We start from the raw sequence: 17008 nt of genomic DNA on the forward strand, positions 1-17008 counted from the left end.
ATATATATATATATATATATATATATATATATATATATATATATATAATAACCTACTTTCTTGCATAACAAACCATGCCAACAAAAAAGGTTAACTGATATATTAGATCTTTGAGAGATTAAAACACAGAGTAGAAAAAAAGAGGTCTGTTGAAAAGGAAAAAAATTGTAAATTCAAAGCACTTACTTCATTTCTGGGGGAGATGAGGTTAGTGCAATATACATTGACCAGGAACAGACTTTGGTAGTTTAAAGTGAGTCAGCTGAAGAAAGCATTGGTTCTGTAACATGTGCTCCATCCAAAAATGTTGGCTGATGTCCGAGACTGAATGCACCAGAGGTCTGCTGACGGCTAGCCGCTCTCAGCTGCCCAACCCAAAAGCATCCAGAGAGCGGACAGTCAACTCTGTCTGGACAGCAGAGGCAGTCTAAGCCACAGAAACTTGGACTGCCCCATCTTGATTTGTGTGATGCATCCCCCTAACTAATACACGCCACCCCCCCACCGCCGCCGCTCGCATGCACACACACAACCTGACTACCAACGTACACCCACCGTCTAGCTGTACCAACACATGCACACCAACATATCCACACCACGTAAAACCTAGGAGTAAATTAACACATTCTGGGGATTCTATAATCAAACCACTGTGTAAATTTGCTAACTCCTATAGCTTACATTTATAGCACGGGAGAGGCCAGGCTGCTGTAGATGAGCATGATAATTCCTTATAGTGGTGAAATGTTAACAGTAGCATTTTTCTCCCTTTTGCTAAGAGGGTAGTAAATTATGGTCATAGATTTTCATTTTTTGTAAGATCCAGAAGGACAATACTCAGTGACATAACAGAGGATTTTAAAATGCATACTATACTAATAAATCACAATTATATTTTCTATTTCAGAATGAAACACAACAGCATATAGATTTGTGTAATTTCACTAATGCATAAACCCATTGCACTTCATTGTACTTATAAGGGTGCTGTCACACTGATTTCCCTTTAGCCTCCAAGCAGCATGGGACTTCACATCTTAGCACTATTGCATTATTCTACTTAGGGAAATGTATGGGAAAGCTTCTTCCTGTTTAAACGTATGACCACTCTCACAACAAAAGGCAGAGGAATGCCATCTTTATCTTTCCAATGGTTGAGTCGTGTGAAATCCCTCTTCCTAAATCCTTTGACATGCAATGCTTATTCTAAGGAATGAAAAAAGGGTATGTTTTAGATGACAGCGAAAGGCCAGGACAGACAAGAAGGGGTTACAGGAGAAACAGAGAGGGACCCTAGAGGAGAAGGGGTACTGGGGTCACACTAGCATCTCTCAGCCAAAAGAGGGGCCTGAGATGGGGAAGGCTGAGGCAGCCATCTCTCCTCTTGGCTGGTACCATGTGAAGCTCTCTGCTTCCTCTCTCTCCCTCTGAAAGGCTTTGTTTCACACGCAAACAGTGGCGGTGGCCCCTACTCGCCTGGCCAAGCACTGCATCCAAACTGGCAGCGGCAAGAAAAGACGGGAGGCTGGGCTAGGGATGGATGGGGAGCAAGGTTATAGTGAGGCAGGGGGGAGTAATGGACATGTCCAGAATGCCAGTCCTTTCAGGCCACTGATGTCATGCCTGTGCCCACCGTGGGAGAGGAGCGGAGGAACTAAGGCGTCCCATTCTCTGCCCCCCTCCCTCAACAGTCTCTTTTCCAGGATGAATGAATCTCTGAGAAGCGGCAGCCAATTGTCTTCCATAATCGACGCCGATTATCCCAATTTTATGCAGCCTTCCCAGTGCGAGGAGGTTCCCTCAGTGCTGGCATGGAGGGTGGCTACGATGCAATAGGGACCACAAGGGGTTGTCCTAGCAACTCTCTTTGGCTTAGTGGGAAGGGGATGAGGGAAAAGAGGAAGCTCTTAGTCACACAAATCCAGCATACAAACACAGCATGATTAAAAACCACTTACAGATCCTATACAACCCAGGAGAGCAACCAAACGCATATTTTCTTCATCTCAGTATAGATTTTTCTCTGTAACATCAATATGAAACCATTTAGATAATTTGAAATAAAAGAAAATTAAGAGCCAGAGCTTGATTGCTTTAGACAGTGGCATTATCAATAAACTACTGATATTTACTCTAATCCACCACAGGTGCAATGTTTGGTTATGCAGTTTCTCTCAAGGGCCTGTTTGTGCAGTAAAGCTAAGTTAATTCGGAGTTTTTGTAGCCCATGTGATTGCAAAGATATACATTTAAATTAGGATACCAGTTTCCCACTGGCTTTTTGAGAGGCCCAGTCTCATGATTTGTGTGTCACAATATACTGAGGAGCAAAGACAACTGGATCTTGGCCAATTTCCGGATATAACACCCCCCTCAACCCATGGGCCTCACAACCACTTGCATTACAGTGGAAATAAATAGGCTCTCACATTCTGGATGTCCACAAGCTTTGAACCCCCTACCAGGTCCCTACCAATAGGAACCTCTCAGCAAACACTTCAAGTTGTGAGGTGCATAGGAATTAAGAGAAAAATTCAAGCCCCCACAAGTAAAGAGAAGCTTTGTTACTGTTTCACTTAATCACATATCGCTAGATGCTTGTTGATAGGAGAAGATTCACTGAAAAAAAGACAGCAAAAGCAGAAAACGTTCTACTATAAAGGAAGTGGTTACAAATGAATTTGTGACTTCAACGTTAAATAAAAAGACAGAAAGTCTACTTTGCTTTCTTTTTTTTTCCTTTTTACATTTGCAAAGCATTTAAGTTTCCAGGTTTTGGGATTAAACTTAAAAAATGTTCTTCTCTGACATTATTCCCTGAAAAATAAATCAATATTAGAAAATTACATTGGTTTATAAACCAGGTACACCACAGATTGTAAAAAAACCCAATTTACAATAGAGTTAAAAAAAAAATGTAATATCCGAAGCTTCTTTATTGTATAATTCACCCTAAAATAATTTTTTTAGATAAATACCACATACTGGGCCTATGGGGTGGTATATTAATGTTACTGTACCATTTATTATATTTTCATGTTTTTTGTTTTTTTTTGGGTAATTCAATAGTTGGCTGTGTCTAAAATTGTCTAATTGTAGACCCAGCTCTTGTTCCTATGTCCTGGTCCTTCAACTTCAATGAGCTCAACAGAAAAAACTCTATGTAGGATAAGAAGGTAATTGTGGACGGCTGTTTTGATTCTGGATAGTCTTTAGCCTTCCATGCATAACTACTGTACATGACATAAACAGCATTTATGATGCTGGTCAAATTCCTTAGAAAAAGTACTAAAAAAAGCACAAGTTACACAAATGTGGGGAACATACAGGTGTGTACATTTGCCATTTATAGTACTCGTGAAGCAATTATGTATTTTTGTTCATTACTGGACCATCACATTAAGTAATGTATGACTCCTTATAGCTCCATGGTATAGCTTCCAATTTTAAAGAAGCTAGGGTTGCAATTTACGGTTATTTTGCAAAATTATTAATTCAATTCAATGAAATACAATTTAATTATATAGCGCCAATTCACAATACATGCAATCTCAAGGCACTTTACAGTTCAACCAGATCTTAGAGTCAAATTGATTCAAAGTTTTCAATCTATGTTGATATTTTGATTATCTTTTCGATTACGGTAGCCAGAGGATCCTTAAAGAAGATTTTTTTAATGAAATTAAACCAGGCTAAACACAAACTTTTCCACTTGCAGAGTTCTGAATAGAGCACATTGACAGACGAAAACTTTTTTTTAAATCCTAAATGCAAAATGTTTATAAATTTTTTTTACAATAAAAAAAAAAAATTACTGCTCTAAGTGGGTTGCTCTGTCAGCTTAAGGCATATTTTACAGTTTGTACACTCCAATTGATGGTTAATCAATTACTAAATTAGTTGACGATTATTTTAATAATCGATTAATCAAGATTAATTAGATTTTTTTCAGTGCTAAAAGAAAACATGATAGAAGGCCTTCAGGCTATTTTTTCTACCTCCTTCCTTACTACCTGTGCTATTCTGACAACAATTACTATGGTAAAGCTGATATACATCCACTTTGTCTAAGGATTCCCTATTAATTAGACAATTTGGAGGAGCTGTTGTCTTACAATCAGTGCCTATGTGGTTTATGAGATAATGGTTTAACTGAATACATTTTCATAAACAATAACGTAATGAAAACAGCATGCAAAAATTCAAATAATTATTTCTCCTGTGTAGTACCTAAACCCCTGAAGCTAAAGACATGCTTCTTGAATTTTGGAAACTAAGCAGAAATACGTATCTGGTAACTGTTACTGACCATAAGCTGATCTTTGAATCTATACGGATGCTGTGTGTAAAAAGGTCCATCAGCACCTTTTCATTTTAATGAAATTGAGTTGTGTTATAGCTTGTGTCTATTTAGAACAAGCCCAGTTTCAAAATATATACACTTATGTGAGTAAGATCTAAAGCCAAATATACACCCAGCTGTCCTGAACCTCCATCCTTTTACTAAGTTTCACATCCTTCAGCTTTAGGATGCCAAAGACTAGAAAACAACACAGCAGTGTTTCAATAATTTACGCAGCCTTCACTAGGTTTAGTTTCTTTAGTTTATCTAAAGACTAGTTTGTCTTTCTTTCAAAAAATTGTCTTATGATCACTTTGACGTTGGGAGATAATGTCTTGGAAGGTAATGCACTTTCAATGCACTATGTGCAATGATTTTAGCTACCATGTGCTTAGATGTATTGACAGTAGCTTTATGTGTTTATTGAAATATTCATTTATTTCTTTTCTTCTTTGAACTTCTATTGTACTGTTCTGTACAAATTAGTGACCATTGACGGTTGTAGGTATGTCTGTGCTTTTACAATGTGTACTGCAAATCAATTTCCCCTTAAACTATAACAATGAACAGGACCCAACTGAAATTATACCTAGCTAACACTGTGTAAAAAAAAATTAATTTACTATACTTATATTTGAAACCTACACTCCTCCCTAGTAACAAAATTTGGACATCTCAAACACCCCCTTAATCGAGATTTTCATGTAAAAGGCAACTTTCCACATTTAAATACCTTAAGATTACCAGCAGATTTGACATCTACCAGATAGGGTTCCGTACTCTCCAAAATCCAAAAATGCTCTTGCCGAGATGTTAAATTATATCTTTAAAAATGCAGACTGCCAGACGAACCACAGTGTTATTTAGCATTTAACAACATTGATTACTTTATTCTATTTGAGCAGCTGAAAAACTGGATCTGCCTTTCTGCTGCAGCACATGGCTGCTTTAAAGAAAAGGTACCTTTTGTCTAAGCAGGTGTTTTTACATTTTTTCCTCATCAGGTGACTGTGAACCCTTTCAAGGGCTAAGTAATGCATGTATAATAACGTGCATGAAAACAACCTAAGACCATCTCCTGTTTTTGTGTTTATGTCAGTGGTCATGTGAAGGGCTGTGATGTGTGCAGACTTGTTGCTAGTGTATAAGGGACCCCACAAATACAGTCTGTCTGGCTGTCCATCAAGTGGTCAGTGCCCTGATGCAGTTGATGATTGAATTCATCATCTTTCCTGAACACTTGACTGTACTACATATAATAGAATGCTTTTATGCAGGCTGATCTTCAATGTAATATCCTTAAAACAGATCAAAATGATGTGCAGCATTTTGTGCACCCTCCATGTGCCTCTATAACCTGCCTAGGCATGTTCCTGATAAAATGGCGGATGGTCTCCTGAGGGATCTCCTCTAGACCTGGAATAAAGCAACTGCCAACTCCTGGACAGTTTGTTTTGCAACATGAGATTGGTGGATGGATCGAGACATGATGTGCCGGACGTGCTCAATCGGATTCAAGTCTGATGAACAGACGGGCTGGTCCATAGCTTCAATGTCTTAATCTTAAAGGAACTGCTGACACACTCCAACAACATAAGGTCTCAGTCTTCATTAATCTCAATTGCGATTATTGATTGTGCTTCAATAATGAGAAAAGGACCAGGTAAAGATAGTCAGAAGTGTCAAGTATTCTAAAAATCGTTAGTTTTGATTTTATTTAAGCTTATTTTTATTATGGCCTTTTGGTATATAAAAAAATTACATCAAAATAATTTGTTTCATCCAGAGAATTTATTTTTTTGTGGTTGGACTTGGGACTGCACCAATTTGTCTGTATAGGGGAACTTCACTACAGACCACAATAAATTATTTTCAAGATGACACTAAATTAAATTGGATATCGATAACATTAGTTCTAAAACTAAGATAAGTAAGTATAAGAAATGATAACTTCGTTATCCTAATTTTCTTAGTTTTATACAAAATCGTAGAGAAATATTTTTCTAATAGGCTAGTGGAGTAACCAGTATAAGGCTTAAAGTATCTGTCCTTAAACTTTTTTCCTGCATTTCTTTTACTTTTATACTTTAAGTAGTTTTAAAATGGTACCTTTACACTTTTACTTGAGAGAAAAGCTTAAGCTGCTACTCTAACTTCTAAAAAAAGTGTTTTTAAGCAGTATGATTTATACTTCTATTTGAGTAATGCATTTTGATACTTTTGACAGCTCTGAAAATAGTTCTCAGGTAAAGACAACAATCTCACAAAGGAACTGAGAGACTATCTTTATCTTATTTCCCCAACTAAATCTTGATAGCTAAACTACTGAAAATAATTTTAAAGACTGACAAAAAAACAAAACAAAAAACAAAAAACATTTTGGATCAATTCTTAACCTCTGACATGAAATGTTGCATTTTAGAATTAAGAACATCGCATTTAAATTTAGACATGGTAGTGATAATGTGATGGTCTGAGCTGCTCAAAATCCAGCATTACCTTAGATACATTTTGAATATTATATAGATATATTGCTCTCAATGAGAACATTTTCAAGAATATTCGGGTGAGACTAATAATTTGGTTTCAGTCTGACTGATTTAACTCCAGCTTGCTTAGGTTAAAGAGCAGGACATTATCTGGATAACACTGGTAAGTCAGTCTTTAAATGGCTAAATATCTTTTCATTCACAGTCATTCAAAAATTTAAAGTTGATGTACATGTTATAGTTTTTTTTTAATGAGTTGGAGATAAAGGCAGCTGAAGGTAAAAAGAATCTCCCCTAGTAGGTTCTCCAATGGTGCTTTCACACTGAACGTAAGTGTGGAAGTTTTGCAAGCTATTCCTTGAAATTCAGGTGAATTTGTACTACATCATTGATTCTAACGTGAGAAGGTGTTCTGGAGCAGCACCAGCAGGAAATCTGTGCAAGTATACCAACAAAAAGAGCACCAGAATCAAGTCAAGGTGACCAGCAGTGCCCTCTTCTGAAACTACCACCATTGGAGATTGGAGAAGCCTGCTGAGCAGACAAAGCACTAGAGCAGGGGAGAGGCAGCGGATTGCTAGTGCTACTGTAGGTCAGGAGGAGGAGCATGCTGAGGAAACGATGCCAGCACGGAGAGATGTTGCGGCTGGCAGGGGCTAACTTCACAGGTTAACTGCAAATATCAAAGAAGCACAGTGGTTGATTGAGTGATAGAGCACAGAAGGCCAGGAGGAGGATGACAGTGGTACATAGGAGAAGTCCACCAAGGAGACAGAACGGGCAGAGGTGGCAGCAGGCCGGGGCTAGCCTCTAGAAGCTTACCGCAGGAGATGAAAGGAGGACAGCGGTAGATCAGAGAATAGTGGGGGAGAGTCTCCGCAAGAGGTAAGGCATTGAAAAAGCTCTTCTATGACTCTTTTAAAACAGTAAAACAGCTTTTTTAAAAGCCACCATCAAACCTCTAAAGAAGACCTACTTGATCCTTTGTTAATATAAATTTCTCTCTCTTTCATTTTGATTTAAAAAGTGGTTCTCAACCCTAATCCTCCTGCATGTTTTAGATGTATCTCCGGCTACGTTCACATTGCCGGCATTAATGCTCAAGTCCGTTCAATTTTGTGAAGTCTGATTCTTTTGCGTGGTTGTTCACTTTTACAAATATTTGGACTTGTATGTGATCTCCTGTGTGAACTGCATTCATAAAACTTGTGTCCACCATGCACAGTGGAGGACGCAATGACGTCACAAGCAGGCAAGCTCTGTCTTTACGGAGGTAAACATGGATGGTACTGCTGGAGCACATCAATCTTTTCCAACCTTAGCCAACACAACACAATCTTTTCAAGATGGTTGAAAGTGCTGCTCTCCACATTACCGTCCACCATGGTTGTTGTTTTTGTTGCCGCTTATGCATAGCAAGACACAGAATAGTGACCTTTCTCGAGTATTAATGGCATACAGGATGGATAAATGCGACCTGGCCATTCCCAAACACGTCACATTTGAAAAGATTAGATACGTATCAAATTCAGGACCACATAGCAATGTGGCCTGGGTTGCATTGGAAAAAATTGGATCTGGGTTGTTCAGACTGTCATGAAAAGATCAAATTCAAGTCGCATATGTGCAAAAGAAATGTCTGAACTTAGCCTCTGTTGCAGCAGACCTGAATGAAATGATTACATAGACTCCTCAGCAGGCATCAGGTGCTGCAGATTGCTTATTTATTTAAGCCAGGTCACTGGTAGCAAGCAGACACTTTAAACATGCATCGAGAACTACTGGATTAAAAAAGCTTGTCTCAGTTTCTTCTTCCCTGCAGGGCACTGCCAAAACTAGTGCCTTATTGGATTTTGCAACGCAAATGTAAAAAAAAGTTGTTGTGTAGTGCTGGAGGACTCAAGATTCCTTAAAATTTGTGGTCTGTTCTGTTCCTACTTCTAGATGGTTTCACAGTTGCAGTCAAGTCCTTTCGACAGGATAAACACTAAACTATTTTCACTCCTTCACTACCTCCACTTCTCCCATGGTGGAAATAGTAATCAGCTTGCTTCTATTTCTTCTGAAATCTACAGTCATCTTTCGTGTTTTATTCACATTCAGGGTCAGATGATAATTTCCAGGGTCATGTGAGTATTTCTACAAATGGCAGAAGTCTGCCATGCACTGTAAGTTGGAGGAGTGCTATTCCTGGTGACTCTTTAATTTTATAACTGAACTTTCATTATCACAAACTCTATGTCTTTCAGATAGTCTTTGATCCAGGGTAATGTTGAGGCCTCCATCTCAGTCTTCTGAAGCTTCTTACAAAGAAAATCAGGCTGTATCATATTAACTGCATTGGAGACTCGAAGAACAGGATCCTCATAGTTCTCTCTGCCTTGTGTAAATGACAGTGGTTTTGTTGAAGCAGGTGTCTTATGGCATCTTCAACTCCATGGCAACAAGCAAAATTCAAGAGGCCTGATAGTTGTTTGTTTTTTTTTTTTTATGTGAACTAACATGAGTCTTTCTAGGACCTTCTTGATATTGTATGTCAGAGCAACAAATCAATAGTCATTGAGGACTGTTGGCTGAATTTCTTTTTGGTACTAGAACAAAATGGTAAACGATACATTTCCTGTACTTGTATAGCCCTTGTTCTAGTCAAAGGACTTGAGCAAAGGTCTTTACACTACATTTAGTCATTCAACCACTCATGCACACATTCAAACACTGATGGTGGCAAACTATATTGTAGCCACAGCTCCCCTGGGGCCCACTCACAGAAGCGAGGCTTCCGAAAACTGGTGCCACTAGTCCCTCCAACCACCATCAGTAGGCAATTCAGGTGAAGTGTTTTGCCCAAGGACACAACAACAATGAACACCGGAGCCAGGGCTTGAACCAACAACCCTTCAGTTGCAGGGAAACTCCTTCATCCGATGCCACTAAGGTCTTGTCAGGAGATCTACCACATCAATGCAACCATCTGCTTGGTCAGGCTAAGGTTGATGATTTGGTATTATATTCAACAGAGCTGCTCTCCACAGGCCTTTACAACTTTAGCTTCTGGACACCATCTGAGCTGAATGCCTTTTTGTGATTTCGTCTCTCCATTTGCCTCTCCAGTTGACTTCTGGAAACAGACCAGTGGAAGGGAGAGACAAAAGAAAGCACCATCTTTTGATTTTGCTGAGAAAAAAAAAATATTATAAGCAGGAGGGTCCATGGCATATGTCTAAGATGAAAAATTAGGTGTGACAAGGAAACTTTGGATCGGGAGATGTCTGTATGACCATGAGTAGGAGAGAAGGATGTTGAGGTTGTTCCTGAACTAAACCTATTGAAGAATGTGCTAAGTTCATTGACTCTGACCAGATTTCTGTCTGTCTGATCTCCCTTCTGTTTGAAGCCTGCAATCAGTTCCTGACCACAAATCTCTACAATTATTCTGCTGTAGCATTCTCTCCAGCTTCTTCCTGTATGCCTCCTTGCGTTTTCTAATCTTTAAGATGCTACTGTATACTCAATATTTCCCTCTCTCCCTCCGTAGAAACTCATTTTCTCTTGAATGTTAGTTCTTTTATATCACATGATCATCAGGGTTAGTTATTGGGGAAACATCTCACTGTTCTGGTTGGGATGGTGTTATCCACACAGATGTTTATATAGTCAGTATATAGTGTTTATATAGTCAGTCAGTTTATATAGTCAGTCACAAATTCACTCATTTTGTCACATTGATGTCCCCTCCAGAAAAACCTAAACAACCCTTAATGAAGGAAAGATGAGAGTCGAGTCAAAGTCTAGAGCTCCATCTGACTAAGAAGATTGACCTGAAAAAGTACAGCTTTTATTCTTGTTGTTCTGTGATGTAGGAAACAGTAATCCTCATTTGGAGTTTTGACTCATATAAGAATGGATTACACTGACTTAAGTGCAGATTGAGTTCCTTTTAAAAAGCAGCTTTTAAGATGCCATTAGGTAAAACCTCAACCTATAACATCTACACTCGTACTATGAATTTACATTTTTGAAAAATCATTGCTTTTGTGCTGCTGTGTACACTCTTTAACTAATTTCTCTTAACTGAAAACTACATGAATAACAGATGTTTAGATGATAGATAGATAGATAGATAGATAGATAGATAGATAGATAGATAGATAGATAGATAGATAGATAGATAGATAGATAGATAGATAGATAGATAGATAGATAGATAGATAGATAGATAGATAGATAGATAGATAGATAGATAGATAGATAGATAGATAGATAATCTATCTATCTATAGATATAGACAGATGTTTAATGAGGGAATCCTTGGAGAAGGTCTGTGTGTCTTCTTGTTCGACTGTGCAATTCTCTCAGATGCAAATAGCATCACAGTCATTATGTCCCATCAGCATATAATGATATTCTGCTGTGACAGGACTGCAATAAATCTGAGATAGGTTTATTAGCATATAATTCATACAAAAAAAAACTTTTCACTGCTGAAGGTCAGTTGAGCAGCCACAACTTGAGGACATTATCACTAAGCACCTGAAATTTATATTCCCTGTTCCAGTTTACCATAACCTTGACATCGGTGTCTCATTATTTCAGAATCTTACTCTAGATGCCCATCATACAAATCCTCCTAAAGTAAAGTATCAGTCCACTATTCCCTTGTCTCTATCGCTCAGATTAGTTTTAAGGCAGAGAAAAAAAAACATCTAGATGCTCTTTCTTGCTTTCTATATCTAAGAAAGAATCACTGAACTATAGGAAATGTGCCTCTGCTTAACTGAACATGCAACAGTATATAGCAAAACTTCGCCTTTGATGGCTTCAGTACGATCCCCACAGGAGCTCATTAAATCACCACCACACCCCTCTCCACAAGTACCGCCATGGTTCAGCATACCCGTTGTGATGTTGACAGGGAAGGCAGAGAGAAGTGAGACAGCAATAATTTAGTGCAAATAAAGATGAGTAGCAGTGTTTGTGTTTGGGAGTGGGTTGAAACAAAGGAGAGGAATAGGTAAGGTTTGTCTAAAGAATAAAAGGATGTAGATCAATGAATGGAAAGGGAAATTAAAAATAATAAAGAAATGTGTAGGAAAGGGTGGAAAAGGGTGTTTTCTTTAGTGCTGTCATGTTAACTATTTTTACATTATCAATAAATTGTAGAGCAGCAGGCTCCATGGATTGCATTTCCTTTATCAATTTTTGCAATATAGATCACTTAACTTATTTCATACACTCTCAGATTTAAAATTTATTTAAATGATCCAGCACATTTGAAACTAACTCTTAAAGTTTGTATTTACAAAAATACAGTGGGCGCTGGTTGGAAATGGACACTTCACTCACGCTCCGCGTGTTTCACGTATTGTGTGAAAAACATGTGACTACTATAGCCACTAGGTGGCAGTCTGACTCCATTTCGGCGTCCCATGAGTCAGAATTACATAGGTCGAGTAGCAGACTGGAAGGGGTGTCACGGGTTGCGAGTTTATCGCGCAGAGGTTAAGCTGAGTGGTCTTTGGTTCAATAGACTGTGGGTTCAATCCCAGCTGTGGCCGAGTTGCCTTAAATGTTTTTTTTTTTTTTTTATTATAATTATTATCGCTTTTTTATAAAGTAATGAATGTTAGAATGTAAAGTAATGAAACCAGGTTTTCTATTTTTGAAACAACAATTGGAGTTATTCGTTGGACATTCACGCATGAGCCTGTATAAAAAGAGGAGCTGACCAGCTCCTTTAGTCAGAGACACCGTGTCTGTACGTTTGTGGGCCTGCAGTCAACTGAAAAGCAGGTTTATTGGGGATCTTGGTGTGATATTGTTCTATTTTATTTTGTTTTTGATTAAAATAAAGTTAATGAATTAATTTAACATTGGGACTGCATAATCTTATTTCATGAAAATATTTATAGATAGATTGATAGTAGTTATAGATACAGCTCCGATCTTATCTGAGAACTGTTATTTCTATTTATCTGCATCGCTATTATTTAATGAAAAATAAAATTAATTAAGTTGGAGCCGGGGATACGGACTGTAGCGCAACCAGAGAAAGGCGACAGAGACAGTGCTGCGGCTGGTGATGTTGAAATTAAAATCATATCCAAAGTTGATTCCTCATTAAGATAAGCCAAAGTTATTCAAAAGGGTATGTAAGAAAATATATTTTCTTTAGTTTTGTAAAATATAAGTGCCGTTGAAAGCTTTGTTTTTGTGTGTTACTTTCTTGCCGTGCAATACGTGACACCCCTCCCAGTCTGGTCAAGTAGCAGACTGGGAGGGATGTCACGTGTTGCGAACTTATAGCGCAGTGGTTAAGCTGAGTGGTCTCCAGATCAACAACTCGTGGGTTCAATCCCAACTGTGGCCGAGTTGCCTTAAATGTGTTTTTTTTTTTTATAAAGCATCTTAATGCACCTTTTTCCTCCCTGTTTGCACCTCCAGTAACTTCTATGCCAATATGTGACGAGTGAATTTCTCCGCTGTGAGATCAATAAAGCTCATCTAATCACATCTACTCCAATCTAAATAAATAAATAAATATACACATGTTCAATAAATAAATAAGCATTCAATTAATTACCCCCAATAAATGGTGAAATGATATGTTCTCATAATAAATCATTTATTTAAAAAATGCTGTTATGTTCCTTTTTTTTTAAATTCCTTTTAAAATGCTTAACTATTTTTATTCTTTTATTTTCTTTCAAAAAATCACTAGATAACCACAAAAAAAAAAAAAATCTGTAAATGAATTGTCTTGACAAATAAAAACATTTTGAAGATATAAAAACTGTAAAATAATAGGAAATAAAATATGACTAGAAAGGATTCACAAAAAACTGAATTTTAAGTATTAAAAAATTTAATATATAAATGTTAAAGTATTGCAATTGTTTCCAAATTAATTTTTCTTTGCACCAACCAAAGGGGAAAAAATAGAAAAAAAGCATCTGAATTTTTTTTTTTTTTTTTTTTGTGGTTATCTGCTGCGGACATACTGTAAGTGGACTGGTCATGTTATTGTCCGACTGATGTGTGGGTTATACAGGCCAAACATCTTCCCTTGCCAACCCAAATAATGAAATCCGTTTTTTTTTTTTTTCATCTTGACGAAAACCAGAAATATGGTCTGCCTGCATTCATCAACAACTTATGTTTGTGAGACCCCTACCCCTCAGGACCCCCGCCTAATCAATGCAAAAAATAACGACAAATGGCTTTAGCAGGTTATTCAGAGTTGACGCGGTACTTTGCAGACAACTTACTCTCTTGTTCTCTGACAATAGAATTCAACCACCACCATTTACAGAGACCCCCTCCCCCTCACAGCTCAACTTTGTGGTTTCAACACTGCAGCGAAAGTTTCCTGATATGGGGAAGAGTGACTTGAAGGACTGCATTGATAAGATCAACGAATTTCTCCGTACAACACGCAAATCATCCCAACGACTCTCAATGTAAACCTGTTCAGTATTCATCACAATAAACACATTTTCCCACATGCTCTTTTCCCACTTTGTGTTGTTTTAAAATCTAATCTGAAATATAGAAATAGAAATTATAGAAACAAAATGTTTCACAGCAGTTTTTTCAGGAACAGAATCAGGTTTATTGACATTGTCAGAGAAGGAGTTCACAAACTAGGGATTTTTTTATGGTACAATCGTGCAAGATGACACATATAAGGGTAAATAGAATTATAAAAATATCTAAACACTGTGGCAATATATAAGCAATATCTATACCGTATATCCAGGTCTGGGACGGATTTTAGCAGGGGCTTACCGGGGCTGCAGCCCGGGGCCCCGGCATTCCCGTAGGATTTATATTTTTGTGAATGGATAGTGTTAGAATTTACCGTATTTTCACGACTATAAGCGCACATAAACGTCTTTTTATCCCTTGAAATGTGCGATGCTCCCTTTGGTAAGGAGACCAGGTGGGGGTTTTTTCCACTCATCAACATCGCTGTTGATGCAGAAGCAGCGAGTTTAAAAATAAAATTAATAAAATTGAACAATATCACACCAAGATCCCCAATAAACCTGCTTTTCAGTTGACTGCTGATCCACAGGACAAAAAACTGGTCATAATCAGGGAAGCAGACAGACTAAAGAAAGCTAGGAAACGTCTCACCAAAACACACAAATCTTGGTGTGATATTGTTCAATTTTATTAATTTTATTTTTAAACTCGCTGCTTCTGCATCAACAGCGATGTTGATGAGTGGAAAAAAACCCCACCTGGTCTCCTTACCAAAGGGAGCACCGCACATTTCAAGGGATAAAAAGACGTTTATGTGCGCTTATAGTCGTGAAAATACGGTAAATTCTAACACTATCCATTCACAAAAATATAAATCCTACGGGAATGCCGGGGCCCCGGGCTGCAGCCCCGGTAAGCCCCTGCTAAAATCCGTCCCAGACCTGGATATACGGTATAGATATTGCTTATATATTGCCACAGTGTTTAGATATTTTTATAATTCTATTTACCCTTATATGTGTCATCTTGCACGATTGTACCATAAAAAAATCCCTAGTTTGTGAACTCCTTCTCTGACAATGTCAATAAACCTGATTCTGTTCCTGAAAAAACTGCTGTGAAACATTTTGTTTCTATAATTTCTATTTCTATATTTCAGATTAGATTTTAAAACAACACAAAGTGGGAAAAGAGCATGAGAGAAAATGTGTTTATTGTGATGAATACTGAACAGGTTTACATTGAGAGTCGTTGGGATGATTTGCGTGTTGTACGGAGAAATTCGTTGATCTTATCAATGCAGTCCTTCAAGTCACTCTTCCCCATATCAGGAAACTTTCGCTGCAGTGTTGAAACCACAAAGTTGAGCTGTGAGGGGGAGGGGGTCTCTGTAAATGGTGGTGGTTGAATTCTATTGTCAGAGAACAAGAGAGTAAGTTGTCTGCAAAGTACCGCGTCAACTCTGAATAACCTGCTAAAGCCATTTGTCGTTATTTTTTGCATTGATTAGGCGGGGGTCCTGAGGGGTAGGGGGTCTCACAAACATAAGTTGTTGATGAATGCAGGCAGACCATATTTCTGGTTTTCGTCAAGATAAAAAAAAAAAAAAAAAAAAAACGATTTCATTATTTGGGTTGGCAAGGGAAGATGTTTGGCCTGTATAACCCACACATCAGTCGGACAATAACATGACCAGTCCACTTACAGTATGTCCGCAGCAGATAACCACAAAAAAAAAAAAAAGAAAAAGAAAATTCAGATGCTTTTTTTCTATTTTTTTTCCCTTTGGTTGGTGCAAAGAAAAATTAATTTGGAAACAATTGCAATACTTTAACATTTATATATTTAATTTTTTAATACTTAAAATTCAGTTTTTTGTGAATCCTTTCTAGTCATATTTTATTTCCTATTATTTTACAGTTTTTATATCTTCAAAATGTTTTTATTTGTCAAGACAATTCATTTACAGATTTTTTTTTTTTTTTTGTGGTTATCTAGTGATTTTTTGAAAGAAAATAAAAGAATAAAAATAGTTAAGCATTTTAAAAGGAATTTAAAAAAAAAGGAACATAACAGCATTTTTTAAATAAATGATTTATTATGAGAACATATCATTTCACTATTTATTGGGGGTAATTAATTGAATGCTTATTTATTTATTGAACATGTGTATATTTATTTATTTATTTAGATTGGAGTAGATGTGATTAGATGAGCTTTATTGATCTCACAGCGGAGAAATTCACTCGTCACATATTGGCATAGAAGTTACTGGAGGTGCAAACAGGGAGGAAAAAGGTGCATTAAAGCTACAGTGTGTAATAATTACAGGCATATAAATTCAGAAATTTAATATATTATACATAACTATGTTATTTATCATCACCTATGAGCTCAGCCTTTTAACCATAACATTTGCGTTGCCTTAGAATTCGTTATTTATAATTACATAGGAGCGGGTCTCGCAGCCATGGAGGCTGACATCTTTGCGCTACGGCAGCGCAGAGGCAACAAACTAGCGATTGCGAGATCGCCCATTACGCTCGAAAATAACTACGGCAAGTTGAGAGAGATGAACTGAGACGGTACTGAACAGTGGATGGCAGTATTATGCCTGAGAAGCGTTTAGTCTGCCTGAAACCAAAGAAGAAGAAGAAGCAGGTATACTGCGCCTCGGTAACAAGAAAGGTAA

General features: G+C 37.5%; 1 protein-coding gene across 3 annotated transcripts in view; it reads right to left on the bottom strand.

Moving 5' to 3' along the window:
• The window catches only part of slc1a2b (solute carrier family 1 member 2b), a 45798-nt gene that overhangs the window by 15975 nt on the left and 12815 nt on the right, over nt 1-17008 (bottom strand). For 2 of the 3 annotated variants that reach the window (XM_038275348.1, XM_038275332.1), the window contains exon 1: nt 187-224. The exons of the other annotated variant lie outside the window; for it this stretch is intronic. In XM_038275348.1, coding sequence (XP_038131276.1) covers nt 187-224 — 38 coding nt within the window. Of the gene's footprint in view, nt 1-186; nt 225-17008 lie in introns of those variants that run through there. 3 annotated transcript variants of the gene reach the window in all.

Source organism: Cyprinodon tularosa, unplaced genomic scaffold (assembly GCF_016077235.1).
Source record: "Cyprinodon tularosa strain WSP-4 unplaced genomic scaffold, ASM1607723v1 ctg121, whole genome shotgun sequence".
NCBI classification, from domain to species: Eukaryota; Metazoa; Chordata; class Actinopteri; order Cyprinodontiformes; family Cyprinodontidae; genus Cyprinodon; species Cyprinodon tularosa.